General features: G+C 41.3%; 2 protein-coding genes and 1 long non-coding RNA gene across 8 annotated transcripts; 1 reads left to right on the forward strand and 2 right to left on the reverse strand.

Annotated features, from left to right (window-relative positions):
• Nucleotides 1-868: 868 nt before the first annotated feature.
• On the reverse strand, nucleotides 869-13948 carry LOC122874666 (D(4) dopamine receptor-like). The gene is made up of 4 exons (XM_044192849.1): nucleotides 13038-13948; nucleotides 7506-7618; nucleotides 4234-4823; nucleotides 869-1393 (listed from the first exon to the last, which is right to left on the reverse strand). Exons 1-4 carry the CDS (start codon nucleotides 13278-13280, stop codon nucleotides 1176-1178), a joined length of 1164 nt encoding a protein of 387 aa, XP_044048784.1. The 5' UTR covers nucleotides 13281-13948; the 3' UTR covers nucleotides 869-1175.
• Nucleotides 6243-12955, forward strand: LOC122874672. Its single transcript, XR_006377654.1, has 3 exons — nucleotides 6243-7142; nucleotides 7494-7638; nucleotides 10758-12955. It is a non-coding gene; the product is annotated as an uncharacterized LOC122874672 (long non-coding RNA).
• Nucleotides 13949-20746: 6798 nt separating the features above from the next.
• On the reverse strand, nucleotides 20747-25770 carry LOC122874676 (cytosolic 5'-nucleotidase 1B). 6 transcript variants are annotated; one of them, XM_044192865.1, is made up of 7 exons: nucleotides 25630-25770; nucleotides 25477-25533; nucleotides 24243-24356; nucleotides 23429-23564; nucleotides 23057-23179; nucleotides 22029-22159; nucleotides 20747-21889 (listed from the first exon to the last, which is right to left on the reverse strand). In XM_044192865.1, the coding sequence occupies exons 2-7, from the start codon at nucleotides 25510-25512 to the stop codon at nucleotides 21644-21646; spliced, it is 786 nt and encodes a 261-aa protein (XP_044048800.1). In that variant the 5' UTR covers nucleotides 25513-25533; nucleotides 25630-25770; the 3' UTR covers nucleotides 20747-21643. The 6 variants fall into 6 exon arrangements, with proteins under 6 accessions (XP_044048800.1, XP_044048802.1, XP_044048805.1 ...); XM_044192867.1 differs by having other exon boundaries at nucleotides 24243-24404; nucleotides 25630-25698; XM_044192870.1 differs by lacking the exon at nucleotides 24243-24356.
• Between the last annotated feature and the right edge of the window lie 8 nt (nucleotides 25771-25778).

The raw sequence follows: 25778 nt of genomic DNA on the forward strand, positions 1-25778 counted from the left end.
TCCTTTAACATTGCAAAGCATTACAGACAAAAGCCCAAAGCTCCACCCACCTCTGCAGGGGGTGGGGTCAGGAGTTTTAAAAAGATCTGAAAGAAACACCATGGGCATCACACGCTCTGTGTGTGTGTGTGTGTGTGTGTTGCTGTCAGTCTGTCCTCTGAGATTTCAGCTCTTTTGAATCTGATTAAATCTGCTGAGAAGCTTTTAAAGCTTCACGTCTGTTTGTTGTCTCAGACTTTACATCATCAAACTTTAATGACCTTTAGATGACATTGTGGAGGTGCAGATCCTGCAGGGACCCTGGTCACTCTGGACTCTGTCTGGAATATGCTGAGCAGCTCTGACGTAGTTTAATAATGAGCTTTGGTGTGTTCGTTAAGTTGTGTGTGTGTGTGGACAATAAACTAGCTACTCATTCATTTCGTCCTCCTACATGAAGTTTGCCAGTTACAGACCGTCAGTAACCGAAGAGACTTTAGTTCTCTGAGTTTATCCTTCAGACAGCACTTCCTAGTGGGGTTTGCTGCTTTGTTAGGGAGGTACACATTTTGCCTTGGAGGAGGCACTACCTTAAAAACTGAATTCAGGTTATATGAAAGATGGTAACATGATTGGCTGCAGCCTTACTCTGCAGGATACTGACTCATATATTTGGTATTTTAGGTAGATAAATGGTGAATACCCCTGCACAGAGGTGAGTACACACGTTATACCTGCGTATTAGCACCATTTTCCAAATATCTGATCATCTGGTTGATGTGACCACAAACAGAAGTTTCTCAAGCTCGAACTCGACCTGATCTTTAAAATCAGCTACAGACCACAGTTGTTCTGTCTGCGTCGCTCCACAAACGCACAGTTTAACAACCAGCTTTTTTGTGTGAAAACCTTTATTCTGAAATGATGAATTTCAACATATAAAATCAGTTCTTGTCGGTTGTGTGATGTAGATGTGTCGCTGATCCTCTGAACAGTTTGTTCCTCAGACTGAAGCTTCTTCACAGGAAACATGAAGCTCAAACAAACTTTGCTGTCGTCACATGTAGAAAAATAAAAACCTCACAGAGGAAGGAAATGATAGAAACATACACAGACTACAGACAATAAATCAACAGTCAGTAGTGACTCTTGCAGCTATTGTGCATTTAAAAATCGCCCATGCAGCAGCGGCGTCCTCATCGGGCGTTCATGGAGAAGAGGCGGTGCAGGAACTTTTTGAAGAAGTTTCTGAACTCGGTGTTAAAGACTGTGTAGATGACGGGGTTGAGAGCGCTGTTGACGTAGCCGAGCCACGTCACCACGCTCATCAGGGCTGGTGGGACGTAGCAGTCCTTACAGCGAGCTCGCATCGTGTGGAGGACAAAGAAGGGAGTCCAGCAGAACAGGAAGGCACCTGCAGGAGAAGAAGAAGAATCAGAAGAGTTTGTCTACAGTCAGACAGAAACACCAAGAACCTCACTTTGATTTTACCAGCATTTAGGTAAAACCCTTTCTACCCAGAGTCAGATGTTTCAGATGGATATCAATTTAATCTCTGTGCGACCAGTACAGGACATGTTTAGCCTAGCGTAGCACAAAGATAAGAAGCAGGGGGAAATGCTAGCCTAGCTCCATCAAAAAGAAAATCTTGAGATAATCTGTAAGAACGTTGCTCTCAGGTTGGGCTGAAGGCTTTATTTTTATGATGACCTGTCTACTAATCTACCAGCTTGCATTCAGCCCTACTCTCAGGATGTCACCTTAATTGTCAGATGAGCTAATGAAGGAAAGCTTCACCTACCTACCCACCAAATGACTTACATACTTCACAAACCTACTAATTTACCTAACTACCTAAAAACCTACCTACCAATCTACCAATTGACTGCTGGTAGGGTTGCCACCTGAATAGTCAGATTAGCTACCTACGAACTAATTTACTTACTTACCAAATTACCAACCCACCTATCCTCCTACCAACTGACCTACCTAACTACCAACCTACCAATTTACCTACAAACTTACCTAGCAGTCTACCTACTTATCATTTACTTACCAATTTACCTACCTGCCATCATACTTAGCAACCTACACCTACCAACCATCATACCTATCTACCTACAAACCTACCAAGCGATCTACCAACTCGCCGTTGGGTCACTAAATCACTAAATCTTGAGATAATCTGTAAGAACGTTGCTCTCAGGTTGGGCTGAATGCTTTATTTTTATAATGACCTGTCTACTAATCTACCAACTTGCATTCAGCCCTACTGTCAGGATGTCACCTTAATTGTCAGATGAGCTAATGAAGGAGAGCTTCACCTTCCAACCTACCAACTTACTTATTTACCAATCTACCAACTGACCTACATATCTACCTACCAACCAGCCTAATTTACCTACCAGTCTGCCAACTTGCTATCTCTGCACTAATTCACCTACCTACCCATCTACATGCCTCCCAACCTACGTCCAAATCTACATACCTATTTCTCTACCAATGACCTGCCAGTCTACCTTCCTACCTCCACATCTACCTACCTACCAACCAAAAGAGTAGCGACCTTCTAATGTAGGTGATCACCTCACGTCAGTTTCACACAAGTAGCAGCAGGTAGCTCAGTGGTAGTTAAATGTTTAAAACTATGTAGATCACCGATACAGGCCTGGAGTTAAATTTATACAAAATAATTTATTGGTCAGACAATTTAGAATTAGTTATTTTCTTTATATCGTTAACCTCTACTGTCAGGCTGCCACTGGAACTGTCAAGTGAGTTAATGAAGCAGAGATTCGTGAGAACTACCTGCACACTGAAAATCGTGTCTGACCAAGCTTACGTAATAATTGGATTTCAGATTAAGAAGCTGCAGGATTAGCTGCTGTGGACCATCACTAGCTGCTATTAATAGGCTGACCTTTTCTAACTGATGTGTTCGTGCCTCTGAACAGACATCAGAGGTGGAGGTGTGGCGTTCAGGTACCTGCAGCCTCCGAGCAGACATCAGAGGTGGCGGTGAGGCGTTTAGGTACCTGCAGTGCCCATTATATCACTATTCATGTAAGCGTATGGGTGGATGGATAGATAACTTTTTACTAAATCTTTTGTAACTTTGTAAAACCTCATTTAAATGTTTGTGAACTAACATGTGAGTACTGTTTGTTCCATGTGTGACCTTGTTCCAACATGTTGCTGTTGGCAGATGGCTTTTCAGTCCCTCTTTGTTTCTCTGGAGGTCAAACAAAGTAGGGAGTCAAAACTTTCCACAGCACTTAGTAGTATAAAGAACAATTTTATTGTGAGACTAACACATTTTGGCCTGTGGTCTTCATCAGGGTCCAGGTTCTTTCTGATGAAGGCCACAAGCTGAAACATGTTGGTGTGACAATCAGTGTTGGGCTGTAACACATTGTGGGCTGAAACAGTTGTGTAATTGATTACAATGAGAAATTCAGCGATTACATTACAGTTACCAATCCCAGAAACTCTTTTTGGGGGGTTGCCTTGTTCGCTGTTTTACCAGGAGTTGGAAGGGAGGGTTGATAACAGTTTCGTATCAGTGAGTTCAGTGGACAAACTTGTCCAGGATGTGTTAAGCCAGGCAGATAATGTACTGATTAAGCCTGACTTTAAACCTGAATTGGTTGCCGCCTAACTAATTTTAGAATCGGGCAAAATTTCCACGTCGGCCATCGTTTGATATTCAGTTTTAGGGGCGTTGGTTCAGGGGCTGGGGGCTGTTTCTGCATCTGTTAAATACAGGTATAACATGTTGGTTGATTACATTTTTCATGTAACTTACCCAACACTGCTTACAATAAAGTGCAGCTGCTCCGAGCGTTTGTACTGATTTATTGAAAATAAACTATTTAAATGAGCACAAAACAGTCGACAAAAAGTAAACCTGGAGTTGTGGTTTCCCGGGGCAGCAGGTCTGTGGCCATCGAAGGCTACACAAGCCAAAATGCCACCAGTGTTGGACGAATTTTTACCCTTGCTCCATGCACCTTGGAAGCAGGTGAAGTTGTGCCAGAAACCCCCGACTCTACAGCAGCCAAGGCCCAGAACTCACAACTTGTGAGACAGATGAGTTTCGGCTGGTGGCATTCATCAGGCTCACAATAAAATTGTTCTTAAAACTACAAGTGTTGTTGAATTTTGGAGCCCTTAATCTGTGGGCTAGTTGCTCGGTTTGTTGGTAATCCAGCCTTGTCTGGTAGTGATGATGTAACTAACAGGAAGCTAACTCACCAACAACGACAGGAAGCACCTTCATGGCCTTCCTCTCCCGGCTGTTGATCTTGGCCGTCTTCTTCCTGCGAGGGTCGGGGTTGAACTTGATCTCTGCGAAGCTGACCGTCCGCAAGGGGCCGTCTTTGTACTCTGACGAGTGGAAGGGCCGGTCTGGGGACGGGAAGGTGGACGGCTCATCCGGAGTATCCGTCAGCTCCCTCTCTATGATGGGCGGCAGCGGTGGCGGCAGTGAGGCCAGTGGTGGCAGCGAGGCAGCGGCCTCCTGCAGCTTGCGGCAGGCCTGGATGCTGTTCTTCAGCTTGGCTTTACGAGCCTCCTCCCAGCGCCGCAGGCCGCGGAACATGCCGAAGTACAGCAGCAGCATGATGGGACAGGGGATGAAAAAGGAGCACACGGACGAGTACAGGACGTAGTCGTCGTTCTCTAGTTTACACTCACTGGGGTCGCGGCCCGGCACGTTGTTGATGCCGAACATGACGGGCGAGGCCACGGCCAGGGCCAGGATCCAGGTGGCCGACAGCAGCACTGTCTGCCGCAGGTCCACGTGCTTCCTGTTGTAGTTGAGAGGGATTAACACGGCGATGAACCTGCAGCAAGTGAGAGAAGTTTGACAATCTGCTGCACCTGAAATGACATCACTGACAGCCTGAACAAACTGAGAGCTGCCACATCATTATTCATGGAAACGTTTTATTCACGATATTCATTTATAATGTTTGTCATGTTAGAGTTGATGGCACTTTCTGACATCCTACTAATGTTCCCTAGAGGCTGCAGTGTTCATTACAGCCACAATATGAACATCTTGATGATTTAACGGTTGTTAGGGTCTTACCGGTAGTGGAGGTAAAAATGTAAAGTTTGTCCTGAAGGTGGTGCTAGAGGGAAAGGTCACAGGGTCATTCAAATCTAAAGGGTTCATCCTCTGGGGAGCAGGAATGACTGAAACTATATTTCAGGTAGTTTAAGATATGTTGGCTGAAATACTAATATTTTCTCAGCAGGTGGCGCTACTGAAGAGATTTCTTTGTGGTAACACCTCATTTCAACAGGTTATATAGTGGACTTATCCTGGCAATTTGTTTTCATTATTATTTGATCATCTTAGATGTTTTTTGATGTCAGAATTTCTTGGCTTCTACTGAGAACAGTACAGTATTTTTTATACCAATCCCCCTCTTGCTGCCAACTGACTTTCCCTCACAGAGATAAATATGTTGTTTAAATCTTCTGAGGAGCATGAATGTGCTCTGTAAACTTCATGGACTCCATTAATAATTGCAATCCTTTAAGACTGAGCAGAAGGTTGTTTTACTGCAGAATCAGTGCACTCTTCTTGTTTCTTTATCGTCCCAAAATGAATCAGATTCACAGACCAATTTTTAAAAATCTTTTTACAGCAGACAATTGAACCTTTCACAGCTAGAAAATAACAGGTGGAACTAATAACATTAATAATGCTTCCCTCCAGCAAGAATTGCAATGCAGCAATTAATAAAATTATTAGTTACACTTGTGATTGACAGGTCATAATGTCCTTTAAGTAATCTCATTGAGATCAAAATATCTTTTTCAAGAGACCTGAGCACAACAGAACATATACAGTATGAGCATGGACCAAAACACTGAACAGTGGTTACACACTAACAAAAAAAATGACATGTAGCATTGAAAATGCTTGAATATAATATTTTAAAATCTTCAAAAGAAATGACTCAAAACTTGTAACAGTTTTTAAAAACAGTTTTTCCAAGTTCTGTTTGAACATGTGGTACAGATGATGTTAAAAAAGTCCTGTGACCAGTTGTTTCCCACCGTTTCCAGTCTTTATGCTAAGCTAACCGGCTGCTGGCTGTAGCTTCATATGTAATGGCCAGACATGGGTGGGATCAATCTTCTCATCTAACTCTCTGCTAAAAGCGAATAATCGTATTTCCTCAAGTCAAAAGAGGATCATGATCAGGAGGAAAAACATGTGATGTGGATAAAAGATTATAACACTAACTTCAGAGGCTCTTCTGGCTCAGGGGCCCTCTCAGCCCTCGGGCCCCTGGTCCTGTTCAAGTCATGAATGACAGCAGGTCATCAGTCAGTTTGCGGTTAAAACCATCAAACCTGCAGAGAGACCAGAAGATTTCCCCCTTCAGCCTGTGGACAGCAGCAGCAGGTGGACTCTCTGCAGACCTTTCGGATCTGTTTCCTGCCCAGTCTTGTTGAATTATTCAGACTCTGTCATCCAGTTCAACCTCTAACGGCTGCCAGCTGCTTCAAAAAGCTTAAGATCATCACCATCAGTCCACATTAGCCTCACTGCCTCCATCAGTCTCTGATGTAATCATGTTTTCTGGAGTTGGGACGTTAGATTTGAGGAGCAGCCCCAATTTTCATCCTTCAATATCAGCCGCGAGTTCAAATAATCTCATTGGGTCAAACTAACGAACGCAGAGCGAAGCTGGCAGTTCATCACCGCAGACGCATCCTTCATTTGGGGCTTTAAATTGTTCAGTCTGCTCTGAGTTTTCTTCTTTGGGGATTTTTACAGGAAACAGACAAAAGGTCATCATCATATTTCTACATCAGAGTGAACTGTGGCGTGACTGTCTGACCCTGACGACCTTCAGATGGAGGGTTGAAACTTTCAGCGAGGTGTCCTCTGTGTCTCTGACAGACCGCCCAGGGTTCTGGTTTGATGAATCAGCTGCTTATTGCTGGATGACCCTGACCTGGGGCTGATTAAAGCTCTGGCTATGACACGGAGTCTGTGAATTATGGCTGAACTTTGACCTCTTCTCCTCCTCTGATATTCCTGCAGGAGTTTCAGGGTTTGTTCGGCTGCAATCATCTGCATCTTCCTCACTACAGCTGAAGATAATTTACCGTGATAAAAAGCGGGCCGCAGAGGTCTGGTGAGCTCACTTCTTTCTGTCTGTCACACCAACACATTTTTTTCATTTACAAACTTTCGTCTTCAGCACCAAGCGACGCTGACTCAAGTGACATCACTTGAGGCCATTTATCAGACTTCACACGGCTCCCTCTGGAGACACTAAAGGCTTAAAACAACTTTTTCCACATATGCAGTAGGACTCCTCAACACCTGGAAACAGACTTTAAAGTGTAAAATCTGTGTTTAAACCTCACAGTTAAAGAGTTAACTTCTGATACCAACATTTAAATCATATTTCCCCATAGACTGACCTACTGTTTACATGTTGCTTCCTTGCAGTGTAGTCTGTCTGTTGTGTGTACCTGTGCAGGTGAGCACTGACCTGTCGATGCTGATGGCGCAGAGGTTGAAGATGGAGGAAGTGCACAGCATCACGTCCATGGTCATCAGACCGTCACAGATGGTGGTGCTGAGGGTCCACACGCCGTCCTGGAACTGAGACACAAACACGCTCAGTACGTTCACTCATACTCAACATTAACATACCAGCTGTATTTACTGTACAGACATAGACATACCATATATACATCATGTAACTTTGAAGTACTTTAAACTACTTTATACTTCTACTCCACTACATTTATCTGACATAGTTACTTTGCAGATGAATATTTTAAGATCACCTTATAAAATGTGACACATTGTTACAGAATAAAGCATCTGCAAACATTAAAACGATTAAAATGAGCTCATCCGCGATCCTGCTACTGCATTGAAACGCTGCTTACACACTAATGCACCAGTAAGAATTATTGCAATTATATGCTATATCATATAACATTTTTTCTGCATGAGTGCTTTTCAGTGGTGGAGGAAGTATTCAGATCCTTTACTGAAGTAAAAGCACTGATACCACACTGTAAAAATTCTCGGTTACAAGTAAAAGTGCATTGAAAATGTTACTTAAGTAAAAGTATGTAAGTATAATCAGGAAAATGTACTTAAAGTATTGAAAGTAAAAGTACTCAATGCAGAAAAATGTCCCATGTGACTGTTATACTATTATATATTATATCATTAGATTATTATTACTCATGCATTAATGTAAAAGCAGGATTTTACTGCTGTAGCTGGTTGAGGTGGAGCTCATATTGAACTATTTTTTATCGGACTGCAACTAATAATTATTTTCATTATGGATTCATCTGCTGATTATTTTCTCCATTAATCGATTGATTGTTTGGTTTGTAAAAATTCAGAAAATAGTGAGAAATGCCGTCACAATGACCCAGAGCCCAAAGTGACACCCTGACAACGCTTGTTGTGTCCAACTAACAGTCCAAACCTCAACTTTATTAACAATATTAAAATAATTAAAAGGAAAAGCAGCAAATCTTCACATTTGACTAACTGATTAATCGACATAATTGTTTCAGCTGTACTATAATCTGTTGGGTAATTTAATTCATAACAAAGCATCATATTTTATGAGCTCTGCATATGTTCTGTGTAAAAAAAAATCTTAATTTAAAGTAACTAAAGCTGTCAGATAAATGTAATTCAGTAAAAAGTCCAGTATTTCCCTCTGAAATGTAGTAGAAGTAGAAAGTGGCATAAAAAAAGAAAAGACTCAAGTAAAGAACAAGTACCTCAAATTTCTAAAGTATTTGAGTAAATGTACATTCCACCACTGGTGCTTTTACTTTTGATACAAAAAAAGTTTAGATGAAAAACCACACAAAGATAAACTGTCAGGAGGAAACAACAGGAAACATTTGATGAAAGGATAAATAAACAGACACAAAGAAGACAAGAGGGAGAGGACAAAAAAAGAACACCTAAAATCCATTGTTATTGTGGGGCCCCTTCGGCTGACCTCTGACCCCTGGAGCAGAGCCGAGCTGTGATAGACAAAGACTGCCTGGAAGAGAATTTTCTGCCTCTATCTGTCAGTTGTGATCGCTGGGAAACCATTAAGTTAAAGAAAAGATTAAAAAAAGTGAAATTAATTAATGAGAGTAAAATAAAACAGGTGAAAGAGACATTCAAGACTCTAAAGAACAAATAAAATCACAGTAAATAATATTAAATAAGTTTTCAGACTCTTCTTCTCTGTGTTTGGAGTCTGCTCAGTGATGTCACATGAAGGGCGGGGCTAACGGTATCAGGGGGCGGGGCTTCATCAGAAGGTCAGCCCGAGTTCAGAGCTGACTGGTTGGTCAAAGGGACAGTTCACTCAGTTCCCTGTTTTACGACGTGCAACTTAGGATGAGACACTGCTTTGTATTCAGGGGTCACACAAGAAAAGGTTGGGAGCTGATTCAAACGCTGGCGTCCCGCCTCCTGTTAAAAGTGCGGCTTGCACATGAATCGATTGGTGTATCTCGCTGTCAATCAACATATCAATAGCCCTGTTCATTATAAGCAAAATGAGCGCTCATACTTAGTTGTAACTCCTCCTTCTGTGGTGTTATAATGATCCAAGTAACATTCTCCCTAATGAGAAATGAGGCTGTAAAATACTTCACTAAATAGATGTTATTTATTGTTTATGATGCTTTAGTGAACTAGTCACATTCTAGGTGTTGACCCTCGAGCCCTGTGAAGTCAGAAAGATTAGTGACATGGTTTGATCTGACTACTTTGAGTTCATCTTCTCGCCTGTTTTATTTATTAGTTGTGAGGCTGCTGTGAGCTCATAGCTGATGTCAGTTTCACCAAAAACCTCCCGGATGTCACTGAGTAGTTGTGTTACTGTTCTGTGATGAGCTCTCATATTTTACACCTTCAAAAATCTAATAAAATGCATTTTGCGACTACTTTTTCTAGGCGAACCTAAATTCTACATGTTATATAATCCATTATAAATCTTAAATGCACCTAGTCACTTCAAATAAATCTTCATTTTTCTAGGAAACCTGGTTAAGCTGCTACGAGACTTTGAGAGGCTGAGAAATGGAAGGAGTACAAAAATGCTGTTTTTGGCTTTAAATGAATAAAAACACCAACGTCCTGATCTGAGGAGAAAAACGTCCATTTTTAAAATGTTTGTATTTCCTGTGACAGCTGAAGAGGTTCAACTTGCAGCAGGTTTTGTACAGCTGTGCCCCCCCCCCATTTAGCATTTATAAGCAGAATATAAACATGTAATAAATGGTTTATTACCAGATATAATAAACGTTATAAATGTCAACTTTAACTCCTCCTGCAACCGCGTCAAACTGCTTAAACTTAATACAAAATATATTCAACAAATAAATGATGATGTATTATTATAGATAAAGATACAACTTTATTGATCCTCAGGGGGGAAATTCACAAGCTACCCAGCAGTATATAAAGTAACTGGAATGAGCTCCACCTTTAGCAGCTGCAACATTAAAGTGATGAACACATTAATGCATCAATAATTATAATCCAATAATGTAATATATATTATTCTGAAATGGGCCATTCTGCCTGATGAGTACTTTTACTTTTGGTATATAAGTACTTTCATGTTAGTACTTTTACTTTTGACTGCAGGACTTTTACTTGTAACTTTCTACACTGTGGTATTAGTACTTTTATTTCAGTAAAGGAGCCGAGTACTTCGTCCACCTCTGCAAACCGCTCTGCTCCTTTTATTCCACAGTTACAAGAAAAACGACTGCACGTCTTCGGAAGCTCAGCTGGTTTGAGGTGCGCGTGGTTCAGCTCCGCTCTTCTACAGCTCCGTGGTGGAGTCAGTCATCACCTCCTCTGTTATTACTTGGTTTGGTGATCTCTCAACGGGCGACAGGAACAGGTTGCGGCATGTAGTCAAAGTGGCCGGTAAGATCACTGGTGTTAAACTGCCTGATCTGTGTCACATTTTTACGTAAGAGACGTGCTTCGCAGTGTCCTCTTCATCCTCTGTGTGGAGAGTTAGAGCTTCTCCCCTCCGGGCGGAGATTTAGACGACCAAAGTCCAGGTCTAACGGGGAGACTAATCATTTTATCTCTCAGGCCATGTTAAATACTCACGATGACTCAGCTGATGACTAGTTTCCTGTATAACTTTAGGGGGCTGATGATGTTTTTGGCGATTGCTAAACATACTCTAGGTTTCCACAAATTCAGCAAAGAGTGTAACAATAGAAAAACCTTCCAAAAGCGTAAAAGCTCAGCGCAGTGCAGGATCGTTTATTTCTGCAAACAAACACGACTGCCGACGTCCTCACAGCTGTATCTTTCCAACAACTCTTCCCTTCTCTTTACGCACTCTGCAACATGTTAGAAATCCACAAATTATGAGCCATGTTTGGTCTGTATTTTGTGATCGGCAGGTGTCACTGTACATAAGTACATTTACTCAAGTACTGCATGTAAGTACAATTTTGAGGTACTTCTACTTCTACTCCACTGCAATTCAGAGAACAATATTGTGCTTTTTACACCATTTCGTTTATTTGCAAACTTTAGTTACTTTGCTGATTCAGATTAATTACGATGTATTATTAAAGGCTAAGATAGGACTTTACCAGCTGCCACGTTACTTGTACCATTTGTACACTGTGGTACTTTTACTCATGTTACCACAATGTTATTTATTGTATCTGTATATTTTATTTGTATATTACTGTGTTTACTTGTTTCTTAATGTTTAATCTCACTTTTATTAACACAAATCCATCACAGCGAATGCAGACCATCGTCTCTTTCAGGAATTTGAGAGATAACGGTTTCTGGATATTATTTATCCCATGTGCAATAAGAGCTCTTAATTCATATATACCATAAACTCTCTTGGTTCCTCATCAGCTCAGCACTTTCTCTTATCCCTCAGCACTTTTAATGTCTTTTATTGTCTTACCGTGTTTATGTTTGCTTTGCTGCAAAAAGACATTCCTCTTGTGGGACAATAAAGAACTGAACTGTGAGAACAAACGGTCACGAGATTTGAGCAACAAATATCTAGTGTGAAAATGTATCTGTTGTTTCTCTCTGTTTTATGAACACTATGAAACTGAACCCCATTCATTTACCCATACAATACAATAATGATGTAATTAAGATACTTTTAATGAGATTTTAAGGGGATAATTAATGGATGTATTAAGGTGAGGCATGGTTTAATGGATTTTTAAGGTGTAAAAACTCTTTACCAACTCCTGACCAAATGACATGACAGCCATCCCTTATGCCTTAACATATCCTCAAATTTTCAGTTAACGTGAACATTTTGTGATGACTTTCATGCTTTGTGGTTCATTTTAAGAGTTTTTTTTAAATAACTGAAAACCCTTTAAACCAAGCATATAATCAATTAAAACACCCTTAATATATTATAATCCATTAATTGGTGCATTAATTAATAGATTGAGCTGGTGTTGCTGCAGATTTGGTGTGTAGAAGAGGTAACAACAGAGGTAACATCAGTCTAATTCCTGTCAGCAGCAGTTAATTAATATGTCAATTAAGGGGAAAGTCAAGTAGGCTACTACTTAAAATCTACTTAACTTGTAAATTAAGGACTTTTCAAATAAAAGTGTTTTTAAGGGGCTTGGTTATTGCTTTTCCAAATTAATGGACAAATTAAAGAATCTCTGGTTACCACCTTAATCTAAATTACGGTGTTTGGGGTGTTTTCAGGGATAAATTAAGGTTATTTGGGTGTTTTAAGGGTTTTTTGTTACATGGTTAAATGTTCCATGCAGAGAGCGGCTCTTTAAAACAGATTTGAAAGGAAAATGCTGGAATCCATAACACCTGCTGTGCCGAGACCAGACAGACCTGCATCTGGACTCTGAAGTCAAGCAGCTCTGTGGGGCCCCTAAAAGAGTCGGGGGCCCCTGGAGGTCTGGTTGCAGCTGTGAGGTTTGAACATTTAACTGTAAGCAAGTGTAAAGTGTAGCTAATATTTCCACAGACAGCGTGGTTCAGGTGTTCTCACCTCGGAGTAGACGAAGAGCGGCAGCACGAGCACCGCGAGCATCAGATCCGCCACCGCGAGACTGACGATGAAGTAGTTGGTGGTGGTCTTCAGCGCCTTCTCGGTGAACACGCTCAGACACACCAGCAGGTTCCCGCAGATGATCACCACGATCAGCAGCACCCCGAACAGCAGCGCCGGCACGTTGTGTCCCCTCGCGGCCGCCTCCGGGGCCGCCACCGCCGCGCTCAGGTTGGCCTCCATCTCCGCCGCGGCTCCTCCGCTCCGCTCCGTGCCGGTCCGAGCCGCAGCAGCGCGGCAAGCGGGCTCTCATGAAGGCCGGGCCGGACTCTGGTCTCCGCACTGTGGTCTCATCATGGTGTCACTGAGACTCAGACTGTACCGTGGAGCTCCAGAGCGCTCCGGTGCGCAATTTACGCAAACCAACCAACAAAAAAACAAACCCTCCGCCAAACACAGGATGGAAACCGGTGGAGTTTGGTCTAATTCACAAAAGAAAACGCGTTTACACCGTTAACTCATAATTATTGAACAGATGCTGATAAAGTTCCGCGTGCCTTCTTAAGACAGAACATTTTGTGTCGTGAAGATGAAAACACTCGGGCGGAGTTGATCCAAAGCGCATTCAAATCCTCAATGCATTAGAAAGTTGAGGAGGAATTCCATGTCTCCTCGGTTAAAAGCTCCGGTTGTTGAGAGACGACCGGCCGCAGCGTCTCTGCGGTCAGACCGCGGTGAGTGTGTCGGACTGCGGGTGTTTTCGGCTCCGGTGTGTTCACCTGCAGCAAAGGCCACCGCGGCCAAATTAGCCGATTAAAGCCGCTTATCAGCTGCGCTTTGCGGTGTCCTTCAGTCCTTGAGCTCCAGCAGGAGACATAGTTTGTCCATCTGTCTGACTGTCTGTCTGTCTGTTCATCTGTCCGTGTGCGTGTGTGTGTGTGTGTGTGTGAGGAGAGGAGCGACCGCTGCAAAAAATATCCACAACTTTATTTAACAGTTAGGCCTAATTGGATTATTTAATTATTTCATGTTAATGAATGTATTTAAATTGCTTTTTTGTTTAAATTAATGGATATATGAATGGAATAAGGTATTATGAAGGGAACTGACTTTTCACCTTAATTGGCCAGCTGATCAGTGGCTTGTCAGGGATTTTTACACCTTAAAAAAATCCTAAAATCGTGCAGATAAAACCCCTTATATAGGCTATTACAATACATGGATTTATCCATCAGTTATCCACTGGACATCCCATTAAAATACCTTTAATTATTCTATCTTATGTGTAAATAAATTATATTTTAAATCTGCAGCAACACCAGCTCAATCCAGTAATTAATCAATCAATTAATGGATTAGGTTTTTTTTTTAAATGTATTATCTGTACGGTTAAAGTTTAAAAAAAGGCAAAAATTCTTTATAATGGGCCAAATAATATGAAAGCCGCCCCTTAAATGACCTAAAAGGGCCTTAATTTCTCAATCAAGGTGAAAATTCAGGTATTCTTATAATGCTATTTGGTTCATTCAAATTTTTTCACCCATTCAAAACCCCTTAAATGCAGGTGACACATTAATATTTAATAATCCATTCATTTATCAATTAATTAATGGATTGAGCCGGTGTTTTTGCAGATTTTGTGTATAAAAGACAGAGAACAAGAGATGACATAAATCTAATGCTGGTGTTAGTAGCAACAAATTAACATGTAAATTAAACATAATCTCTAGTGTTTAAATTCAGGACACAGCAGTCAGATTAAAGACATTTTAGTCACATTTCCCTAAAATTCAGCTTGACAGATTTGGTACCTTTGGAAACTTTGTGATCTCTACTGAATTTTAAATAAAGTTTTGCTGGAACCAAAGTGTCTGTGGGGATTAAAGAGTTTCAGAGTAAAAGCCTCTGAGAGATTTGGAGGCTAAAACATGCTGGCGGGACATTTTCTGCAGTGTAGAGTGAAGGACTGTGGGTTAAACTGAGGCAGAGAGGAGGAATCCCCCACTCAGACAGCAAACTGCAGGAATCCTCTGCTGCTGTTTAGTCCCAACATCTGGATTTATTTAAATCAAGAGACTCAGATTAAAACCAGACCGAAATTATAAACCATTTTCTTCTGTCACATGTTCATACTCAATCACTGCACACTTTTTATAAGAACACTAAACATATTAAAGCAAGTCTTAAAGACATCATACATGCAACAGGTCAACCAGAGTACCAGTTTAAAGTGCTCGCCCCCTACAGGCTGCAATGTTCATTACAGCCACAAAATAAACAAACAATATGAACAATTAAGCAAAAGTCGCTATTGTTTTTTGTCAATACCAAATATGTTATTGAGAATGTCATTGCTTACATTTTCAAAGTGCGGAGTACATGGTTACTAAGGCGTTGCTAGGTGGTTGCTGGTGTTTATAGGTGGCTGCCGAGTGGTTACTATGGTGTTAATACATGGTTAGGATGGTTGCTCAGTGGTTGTTATGGTGCTGAAACATAGCTAGGGTGGTTGTTCAGTGGTTGCCATGGTGGCTGCCGAGTGGTTGCTATGGTGTTGATACATGGTTAGAGTGATTGCTAAGTGGTTGCTATGGTGTTGATACGTGGCTGAGGTGACTGCTGAGTGGTTACTGTGGCGTTGATAAATGGCTAGGGTGATTGCAGAGTGGTTGCTATGGTGTCATTATATGACTCATGACTCAGGTGGTTGCAGTGGGATTGCTATGGTGTCAATATATGGCTGGGGTGGTTGCTGAGTGGTTGCTATGGCGTTAATACATGGTTAGGGTGGTTGCTCAGTGGTTGCTATGGTGTCAATATATGGCTGGGGTGGTTGCTGAGTGGTTGCTATAGTGTTGATACATTGATGGAGCGATTGCACAGCAGTTGCTATGGTGTTGATACATTGATGGGGTGGTTGTTGAGTGGTTGCTATGGTGTTGATATATGGATGGGGGTAGTAACTGAGTGGTTCCTGGAATTTTTGGGGTGGTTGCCACATTGTTATCGGGTGGTTGCCATGGTGTTGCCAGGTGGCCACTAACTTGTAGTTTAGGTTTAGCATGTGGCCACTGCTGTATTTATAGCATTAGCATCAAAGAATAAAAGAGTGGAGTTGGTTCACTACACACAGGAATGTGAAAAGTTTTAACTGTATCAATGTAAAGGCTCACACATTTTGTAGTTCCTTTAAATAAAAAATAAGGGTCTCCTCAAGTTGTCTAACAAGTGGCTAAAAATAGTCCTCGGAGTGAGGGAGGTCACACTGAGTCGCTGAGGGAAACTGTACTGATCAGGCAGACAGGCTGTCGGTCTCTTCCACTCTGTGTTTTATGTTAATTAGACGTATGAGCAGGTATGAATGAGTTTGATGATTGATGAATGATTCAGATCCAGAGTGTCTGTCATGACGTCAGAGCTCAGCTGCTGTTTTCACTCAGTCAGTCAGAAATCACCGCCGCCGGTCAGACTAAACATCTGAACATCAGTCTGCCTCTCAGGAAATATGAGCTGAGATCAAATGAGATGATGCAGTCACATGACCTCACCTGTTTTCAGGTGACACTGTTCTCAGTCTAGTGTTTTTATTTTATCATTGTCTTGGTACAGAGATCTTCTTTAACCTGTTAAACTCCACATTATTACACACACTGTTCAAACATACAGAACCTATATACACACATTCATAAATTATAGAATCGGAATATCATCTCATTGATAAATTGAGTTATTAAAGAAAAATACACGTGTTTTTCATGTTTTTATCCATCAGTGGAGTTGACTTTCTGCTTCAGTGGAAATCTGAAATTATTTTCCAGGAACCAGTCAGTCTAAAAAAAGTTTTTCCTCGCAGTGTCGTCACTGCGAGTGAGCCCTGAGTTCAACGAGATGTTACAGAAATTGTGCTTTTACGGCTGTTACATGAACGACCACTTGTTGTTTCTGGGAATTTGAGGGTTTTAATCAGAATCAGAATCAGAAATACTTTATTGATCCCCGAGGGGAAACTCTTTTGTTACAGCTGCTCACTATCACGTCGATGCACACTTGGAATAGAAGTACTAAGCAAATCAAAATATAATACACTATAATACAGCTAAGATAAATTAAGTACAAAGGGGATATAAGTATAAAAGGTAAAATAAGTGTAAGTACCAAGTGGATTTAGAGGCTAATAAGTATGTACGGTATAATACAAGTAATACAAGTAATAGTGCAATAATGAGTACTGTCAAGTTAAGTGTATGATCTGATGAGATGAGGTTTTTAGGGCTAGATCCAATACATATTTTAGACAAAGTATCTTTAAATTTGACCATTTTCAGTCCAAGAATATCAAATGCAATTACAAATATTAGGAAAAAATTAAAAATAACATTTAGACCATCATGCAGGAAAATACAATTTACAGAAAATGTAATTGAACAGGTAAATTAATAAATAAAATTTTAATCCTCCAAAAATTGTACAGAGTGTGGTTAGTGGCTAATCACAAAGCTCTTATGCAGGTGGGGAAGTTTAGACTCATCACCTCAGTATTTCTAAAATCCTGCCTGATGGGATCGAGCAATGCTAAGAAGGAAACTAACTTTGATATGATTTTGATTTTCATGTTTTTTATGAATAAAAAATGTGATGAAATAGTCATAAATGCCAGATTTTTCTGACAGACTTCTGTGTTAAGACAGGATCAAAACATTTTTCTCCACAATTTGTGTAAAAAAACTGTTACTGTTTCCTTCACAGTGTTGCTCAGTCAGTCAGTATTTTCAGACTGTTTTCACATGTTTTATCATTTTCCCACCGCCGCTGCCCTCTAGTTTGCTTCAGGATCCAACAGATGCTTCAACATCCTCCTCCTCCTCCTCCTCCTTCATCACATCCCCCCATCCTGACCGTCCTGCCTGTGGCTGAGAGCAGAAGGAGCAGTTAGTCTCATGATATAAGTGACTTCCTTTTTACCAACACGTAAGCAGCTACAATGTAAGCTTCATTGTTCACTTTTAGTTCTTCTCGACTGCAGTAACCCACCAATTTGAAACACGGTTCTTCCCAGAACCTGAACTTTAAGGAACTTTTGGTATGAGGTTCTTCTTGTGTTTCCACTTTATTTTACAAATCTGGACATTTCAGATATACGTCACTGAAAAGGCGACAATGGGACCACCAAAATTTCTGTTTGGTAGGAGAGTGAAGTCAGCGATTGTGTACAGACGACAATGAAAGAAGTGGAGCTGATGTTGTTATTGATTTTGTATCAGGTTTACTCTGAATCCAGGTCCCTCCTGAGACCGCCACAAGCTGGTTGGTGGTTGAGTCACTTGCACTGAGATCCTTTATTTTTCTATAATCTTGCTCTCTTTGGCTTCGTGTTAAATGTCTAAGAACTTTTCTGGTTTCTACCCGCTGACTCCAGCCAACTCTGAGCAGCCTGATGAGGGCCTGGACTTTCTCTTGTCACCTCTCTGGTCTGAAGGCGACGAGGTGATTTTTAATTAGAGTTTTTAATTTTGAGGCCTTGTTGTTTGCATCAGCTGAGCAGTGATGTCATCCAAACCTCCAGGGACCAAGGCGCAACACTGGACACACCTCCTGTCTGACTTCAGAAATAAAACACAACTGCATTTTTGATTCAGTTACAGTATAGTTTAGTTTACCTTCCAGCAGCTGTGAACCAGTTTGATGTTGCATCTGTTTTTGACTGCTGGTGACATTTAACAAAAAAAATCAGACATGTAAACCACAAATGTTCTTATCATCCTAATGGACCCCTCATGCTTTAAAGGAAAAATGGATTTAAACTTGGCATATTTCCCATAAATGTGACTATTGTGACTTTGCACTCCGTTGTAAGTTGCCCCTAAAGAAGATCACTATGCAGTTAGCTAACATGGCATCTACTTTCAGTCGGACTTGGAGAAAAAGCATTTGAAATGATTCATGAAAAAATAATGTTTGTTTGGAAAGCTGAAGGAGGCTTGTGCAGCTCGCCTCAATATGTGTTGTTTTGCACGAGTCCTCGTTACCGCGAATCACTACAACAGGTGGCGGGTGCAAAGTTATGGAACTTTATAGAAAACAGGCCAATTTTTCTTTAAGGCCACTGAACCCGCTGAAGGACCCCTGGCCCCACCTCAAGGACCAGTGGATACTTCTCAGTGATAACTAGAACCTCCTCAAGGACCAGTGGAACCTCCTGAAAGGCTCCTCACAGAAAACTACAAACTCCTTAAAGGGACAGTTCACCCCAAAATCAAAAACACATATTTTTCCTCTTACCTGTAGTGCTATTTATTCATCTAGATTGTTTAAGTGTGAGTTGCCAAGTTGTGGAGATATCGGCCGTTGAGATGTCTGCATTTTTTTAATATAATGGGACTATATGCAACTGAGCTTGTAGTGTTCAAAGCGCCAAAAAAAATACATTTGAAAAACTCAACAGCAACGTCTCTTTCCAGACATCATGACCCGGATACTCAAGATAATCCACAGATTTGTTGTGAGCAGTTTCATGTAGGAACTATTTTCTTTCTACCGATAATTCCTAAATAAATAAATAAAACTACTCCTCCTTTCAGAAAAATAACAAAATCTAAAGTGTTCATTAACAGACTGAATTAGTTTATGAAGTTTTGAACAGACACGTCCTGCATGCAGCTGTTTCAGCAGCAGAAATGTTCAGGAGGCAGAGCTGATGATGGCAGCGTTCATCAAAACCTCACTCAGGATTATGATAACAAAATGTTTTCTGCTCCAGATCATTTAGACAATATGAGACTGTCAGAAATAGACCACCGCACCGGGCTGTTTCATTTCACTGAACATGTTTTAATTTGTGGCAACAGAGATGAGACGGCAGCTCCTGAAGACATCAGCTCAGCCTCCTTCTCCTCACATGAACTGATCACATGAACCTGCTGGATTCTCTTACTATTATATTTGATTACATTTATTATCTATAAAATGTTTTCAAGGACCCCAGGAGTATCCTCAAAGAGTACTAGACCTCCTCAAGGACTCCTGGAACCTACTCAAGGACCTCTATGCCCAGTAGGTAATTTGTTCATTTTTAACAAGGGGGATGGCATCCCCCCTCGTATCGCCTACTGTACTAGTCATTAAAAACTAAATATTACAACAGACAAAATTTTAAATCTCCGTAAAACAAATCGTACAGACTTCTCAGGATAGAGCGTAAATCAGCTGCATAACAAGAACACCCCAAGTAAATAGCATGTACTTCCTGTGTCCAGTCACATGATGTGAGTGGACTTTTATTTTGGTACAAATATGTGTGTAAAGCACAGAGTGTTATTGTGTTTTGTTATATTTATTTTTGTTTTGTTAGTCACCAATAACTTAATTTCCCAAACAGCTGATGTTTTTCTTTCTGAGTTTATCAGTTTCACCAACATGTGACCAGCTGTGTGCAGCTCCTCCATTTCTGCTGTGTGTTGCATTGTGGGACAACAAGACACCCTACAACTTCCTGAACAACCCCTGGAACCTTCTCAAGTCCCCGGACCCCTAGAACCTCCCCAAGGACCCCTGGAACCTCAAAGACCTCTGTAGCATCTAAGACTACAGGGGCACCTCATTAAGGCTCCTCAATTACTATTGACTGACTGAAGTCCTCTGCTGCCACCTGCTGGTCTTCTTTAAACATCACAGCAACAAAAACACACCACACACACACACACACACACAACTGTATTTCCCTTTTTCTTTTTAATGTTTTATATTTGGATATCTTCCAAATCCATATATCAAGACCACAGGTGTATACTGAGACAGAAGTTCTGCCACCTACCACCAAAAAAATATTATCTTTTGAGACCTCTGGGGCCCCGTAATATCTCACTGTTTAAACATACAGTGCTTCAGAAAAAAAAAATCACTGTTATCAGTCTGCTTTAAAACACAACAAATGTCTTTAAAACAATTCTGAGCTACATAGAAATGTGTCTGCTGACGAACAGACTACTGAAAGACTGAAACACTTCCAGATGACGTTTGAACCGTGACGTAGACGAGACAGGGACACATCCTGTGGACATGAGGGGTTAAACGAAGTGATGGAGCAGCAGAGGACGTGGACAGTCTTAAATACAGACAATAAGCAAAGACACAAAACACAAAGTAACAGCTGAAAGTTTCTTTGAAATAAGTTGAAATGATGAAACTGAAGAAGACAAACAGCCTCTGCTCAGCAGCATTAAGGGTCAAAGGTCAAACACAATAACAGAGTTTTTAATGTAGAATTTACAAACTATTGGACTGTAATAGTTACACACATGATTGGTCCAGATTTATTTATATCATCCAATTTGAAAGCTACATTTTTCTGAAAGGAAAAATAAAAAAGCATGTTTGTCAACAAAAACTCCAGTTTACTGCTGTGTAACAGCATCCAATCGTGTGGTTAGAAATCTGGTGGTGGGCGGGGCTTCACTTTGGAGCACTGATTGGCTCTTTAACGCTCAATGAGCTGAAAACCCCCCCAGCTTTTTTACTTTGAGTTCAGTTTGAGGATTTGGCAGCTTGTTTCAAAGACACAGGGAAGTTTTTTGTGAGGTCATGTGACAGTACAACCCTTCATGACGTCATCACTCCTCCAGGCTGCTGAAGCCATCACTGAGCAGGAAGTGAGGTCGGAGCACGGACAGGATGGGGCCCCGTGGGGCCCCGGCCAGGCTGTACGCTTCGTCCACGCTCAAGCCGCGGGACCGCAGAGCTCGCAGGGCGCCGCCGCAGCTTTCCCTGCCGCCGCGCGACGTCACCAGGACGATGCTGAGGGGGCTCTCCAACATGCTGAACCTCCCCCGCATCTTGCCCAGCTGAGCCGAGAAACTCTGCAGAAGAAGAATGTAAATTATCCTTTAAAAATCTCAGAGGTTTGAGCGTACGTTCAAGGACGCTCAGCTTTGGAAAAATCTTCTGCATGAATTATAAAGTAAAGGTGACGTATCAGCAGCATGTTGCTGTGAGCACCTGAGCAGCCTGACGGCTCGCCGGCATTGGGCCAGTGTCGGGCCGGATGACGGCGTCCCCGCAGAACATGACTCTGAGCTGCTCTGACGGACAGAAAGCCGTCTGCTGGTCCAGCAGCGCCGAGAGAACACCTGGACCAATGACAAGGAGACTGATTCACCTTCGGGAAACTACACAAGTTGCGACCAAAGTTGCTAATAATATTTTTTAAGATCAATACTTCAACATCATGAAAATAAAGTATTGTGATATCGGGCTGTATAAATTGACTATTGGGGCCACTGTTAAGCAAAAAGAAATTTGAGGTTTTGAGAAAATTTATGAGAAAAATGTTTGGAGAAAGAAAGTCGTAATATTTCTTTGGTCCTAACTTAAATATCTCAGCAACTTGTTGATGGATTGCCATGACATTTTGTACACAAATTCATGTTCCCCAGAAGATGAATCCCTCTGACTTTGGTGATCACGTGACTTTTCCTCTAGTGCCACCACGAGACTCACATTCGTGGTTTTGAGTGAAATTTCTCAACTACTGGATTTGGTTCAGACATTCATGTTCACTTCAGGATGAATTGTAATAACTTTGGTGGATCCAAAATTTTATTTGTCCAATACTTTAGTTTACGCAAAACTGATAACATTCCCATTAGCCTCAATAGTGCTTTATGCTCAGTGCTAAAAAGCAAATGTTAGCATGCTAACAAGCTAAACTAAGATGGTGAACATGGTAAACATTTTACCTCCTTAAACATCAGCATGACAGTGTTGTCACTGTGAGCATGTTAGCATGCTGATGTTAGCATTTAGCTCAAAGCAACGCTTTACCTAGGTACAACCTCTCAGAGCAGCTAGCATGGCTGTAGACTAAACTTATCTTAATTAACCGCTTTTATTCTGAATGCCAGGCATATATTCTGGAAGCCTTACTTAAAAATGTCCGCTAAACCGTGCACAAAGATTTCACAAAGAGGTTCATATCCATCACACATCAGCTGTAATAAATTACAGAGAAGAAGAAACTTCCTGACCTTTCTGTGATGCCCGCTGCGCCTCGTTTCTGTCTGTTGACAGGAAGAGCTGCACGTTATTTTTCAGTAAACTCTTGATGAAATCCTCCTCGCTGGAAAAACAGAACCTGCCGACTTCGAGACCTGCAAACAGGGCGGCGGTGACATCGTGACAGGAAGTCAACGCTGTCATCAATAAGACTACAAACTCTAACACTGATCTGCTGCTGACTGTAATCTGTCAGATGAAGGTTAAAGTGAGATTACCGTAATGTCGGGTGCTGGAGATCAAGGTTAAAGTGAGATTACCGTAATGTCGGGTGCTGGAGATGAAGGTTAAAGTGAGATTACCGTAATGTCGGGTGCTGGAGATGAAGGTTAAAGTGAGATTACCGTAATGTCGGGTGCTGGAGATGATGCGGGAGCTCTGCTGCTGTTGCTGGCTGTTGGTGGTGATCAGGATGACATCAAACAGCAGCGACTCAGCAGGATTCTCCTCCAGCAGACGTTCATTCACTCTCTGTAGCGCCTGAAGAGTAAAACATGTATATGAATTAAGATTACCTTGTTAACACAGTCAATCTCTCAGTACGTTTTGACTTCCCTACCCTGTCTGTGGCTCTGAGCTTCAAGCCCATTGGCTCTGAGTGAAGACGTGAATCTCTAAAAACGGCTCACAAATAAATATATATATATATATATATATATATATATATATATATATATATATATATATATATATATATATATATATATATATATATTATATATATATATATAAAAAAAAAAAAAAAAAAAAAAAAAAAAAGTTCAGTAATTTCCAGCTGGTCACTGTAGTTTTTAGCAAACATTACTCAAACTGGAGGAAATAGCGCATTTGTTGGGGACTATTTTCAGCAGCGGATTAATCCACATTTGGTGCTCCAGTGAGTATTTCGGACAACAATGGAGCTCTATGGCACAGAGGAGTATGATACATCAGGCTTCGGATAAACAGCCGGATCAATTCATTGTCGGTTTGGGTCTGCACATGGGATTTGTTGACAATTAGAAAAATATAGAATATCGGCAGACTTACAGCAGAGACTTCTTCAAAATGACAGGATTTTGTTAATAGAAACCATTTGGCATGAATGATTATCACTACTTTACACACAAACAGTTGCTAAAAGTTTTAAATTGATGTCTTTCAGTTTTTAATTCTGACCTGCAGCAGCGGGAAAGCCACGCCCTCGCCGTACACTTCACCACCATCATCAGCTCCACATTTAAACAGTGCACGAGACGTTACCGCGACAACCACTGCGCGATCAGCATCTTTCTGCAGAGGAGACAGATCCTGCATCTTCACCTGCACTTTCTATCTGACCTTTAAATCAGACAGGACACAGAACCAACAGGCAACCAACATGGAACAGTTACAGTATAATTAAAATAACAGAATTTGAAGTGAAACCTGGCCTTTGACATCATACAGACATTTTAACTTAAAGCTAAAGTTGGTTACATGTTTTATTATATTTGTTTAAATGTTCTTTACATCCCGACAGCAATCAAAGAAACAAATCCGGATCTGTGGCTGTTGCAGGCCTGTAACTTGGTGATAAACCCATCCAACCTACCTGCGCGCACTCCGCACGTGCACTCAAAACACATTTTCATTGCGCGTGAAAATGTTTTTTTGGGGAGTGTCTTGGGACGGAGGCCGGGTGGGATTTTTTCGGTTGGATACTTTCAAAATCTAGCTGTCTCTTGCTAGTTTCTCCAACCCTAGCTTTAAGTATTCGTACACAGATTTTTGCTACTGTACATTTTCTCACCGTCTTAAAGAATAGTTTTGTTCTGTGCAGCCATCTTCTCTTGAGTCTTTGCAGACACTGCCCCAATTTTAGCCTCATATTCTCCGGTCCGAATCCATTTTCAAAATATGTAATTTTAGCTTTGCGTCGCTAACTGGTGAAGGTATGTCACAGTTAAAACATGACTTACGGTGTGTTTTAAATTATTAGGCCCCGCTCATCAATTCGGCATACATTACATACACTATACAGCCATTGTTTCATATAATTTTAACTTTTAAAATATGTTTGACACATTCAATTTTCTCCCACTCTGACTGGGCGTTTGTAAGCTTAAAGAGTTCAAACTTTAGTGCAATAGCGGGCTGCATGGTAAATAATGTTTTAGCTGAATTTGCCAGAGAACACTGGCGTCTCGAGTTATAAGATTTACGCGATGTTTTATTGGAAATGAGAAACGTGACATTAAAATACCTGATTATTTCAATGTAATCTGGTGGAGAATTGACACAAAATACAGTGTGATATCTCTAACGTTTGTCAGGGCTGGCTGGCAGTGTTTCTGCAGGTATGTGATCTCACCTGTCTCACTGTCTTTCGGGGTGCGACAGTCCTAAGTAACTTGCCTCAGGTGAGTCTTACCTGCTTCACGTCTGTGTTCCGGATCGTGGAGACCATGTCCGCCTCTCAGCTGAAATTCTGCAGGTTATAAACAGTCTTAACAGGTGACTCTATCGACCTGTTCACCGTCACAACACAATAACTAGCACCGAACTAGCTGTCAAACTAACTTACTTTAAAGTTCCTCCAGAAACAGACAACTGCCTGTTTGTGTTCCGCCTGCCTGAAGTCCGACGTTCGCTTTAAGAACGCAACGTGATGGCGTCACTTCCTTGTTTGTCTACCGCCGGCCACCCCGCCCACAGCAGTGCTTCTTGTGTCAG

This window comes from Siniperca chuatsi, linkage group LG4 (assembly GCF_020085105.1).
Source record: "Siniperca chuatsi isolate FFG_IHB_CAS linkage group LG4, ASM2008510v1, whole genome shotgun sequence".
In the NCBI taxonomy this organism is placed as follows: Eukaryota; Metazoa; Chordata; class Actinopteri; order Centrarchiformes; family Sinipercidae; genus Siniperca; species Siniperca chuatsi.

Bases quoted from the DNA above. Each gene is read 5' to 3' on its own strand.
- LOC122874666 (XM_044192849.1), bottom strand. From the start codon at position 13,280: ATGGAGGCCAACCTGAGCGCGGCGGTGGCGGCCCCGGAGGCGGCCGCG. The intron at 7,619-13,037 runs GTGAGAACACCT...TTTGTGTCTCAG, and splicing joins CGCTCTTCGTCTACTCCGAG to TTCCAGGACGGCGTGTGGAC. The intron at 4,824-7,505 runs GTCAGTGCTCAC...CACTTGCTGCAG, and splicing joins TGCGCCATCAGCATCGACAG to GTTCATCGCCGTGTTAATCC.
- LOC122874676 (XM_044192865.1), bottom strand. From the start codon at position 25,512: ATGGTCTCCACGATCCGGAACACAGACGTGAAGCAG. The intron at 24,357-25,476 runs GTAAGACTCACC...TCTCCTCTGCAG, and splicing joins GGAACACAGACGTGAAGCAG to AAAGATGCTGATCGCGCAGT. The intron at 21,890-22,028 runs GTGCTCACAGCA...CTTCTTCTGCAG, and splicing joins CGAGCCGTCAGGCTGCTCAG to AGTTTCTCGGCTCAGCTGGG.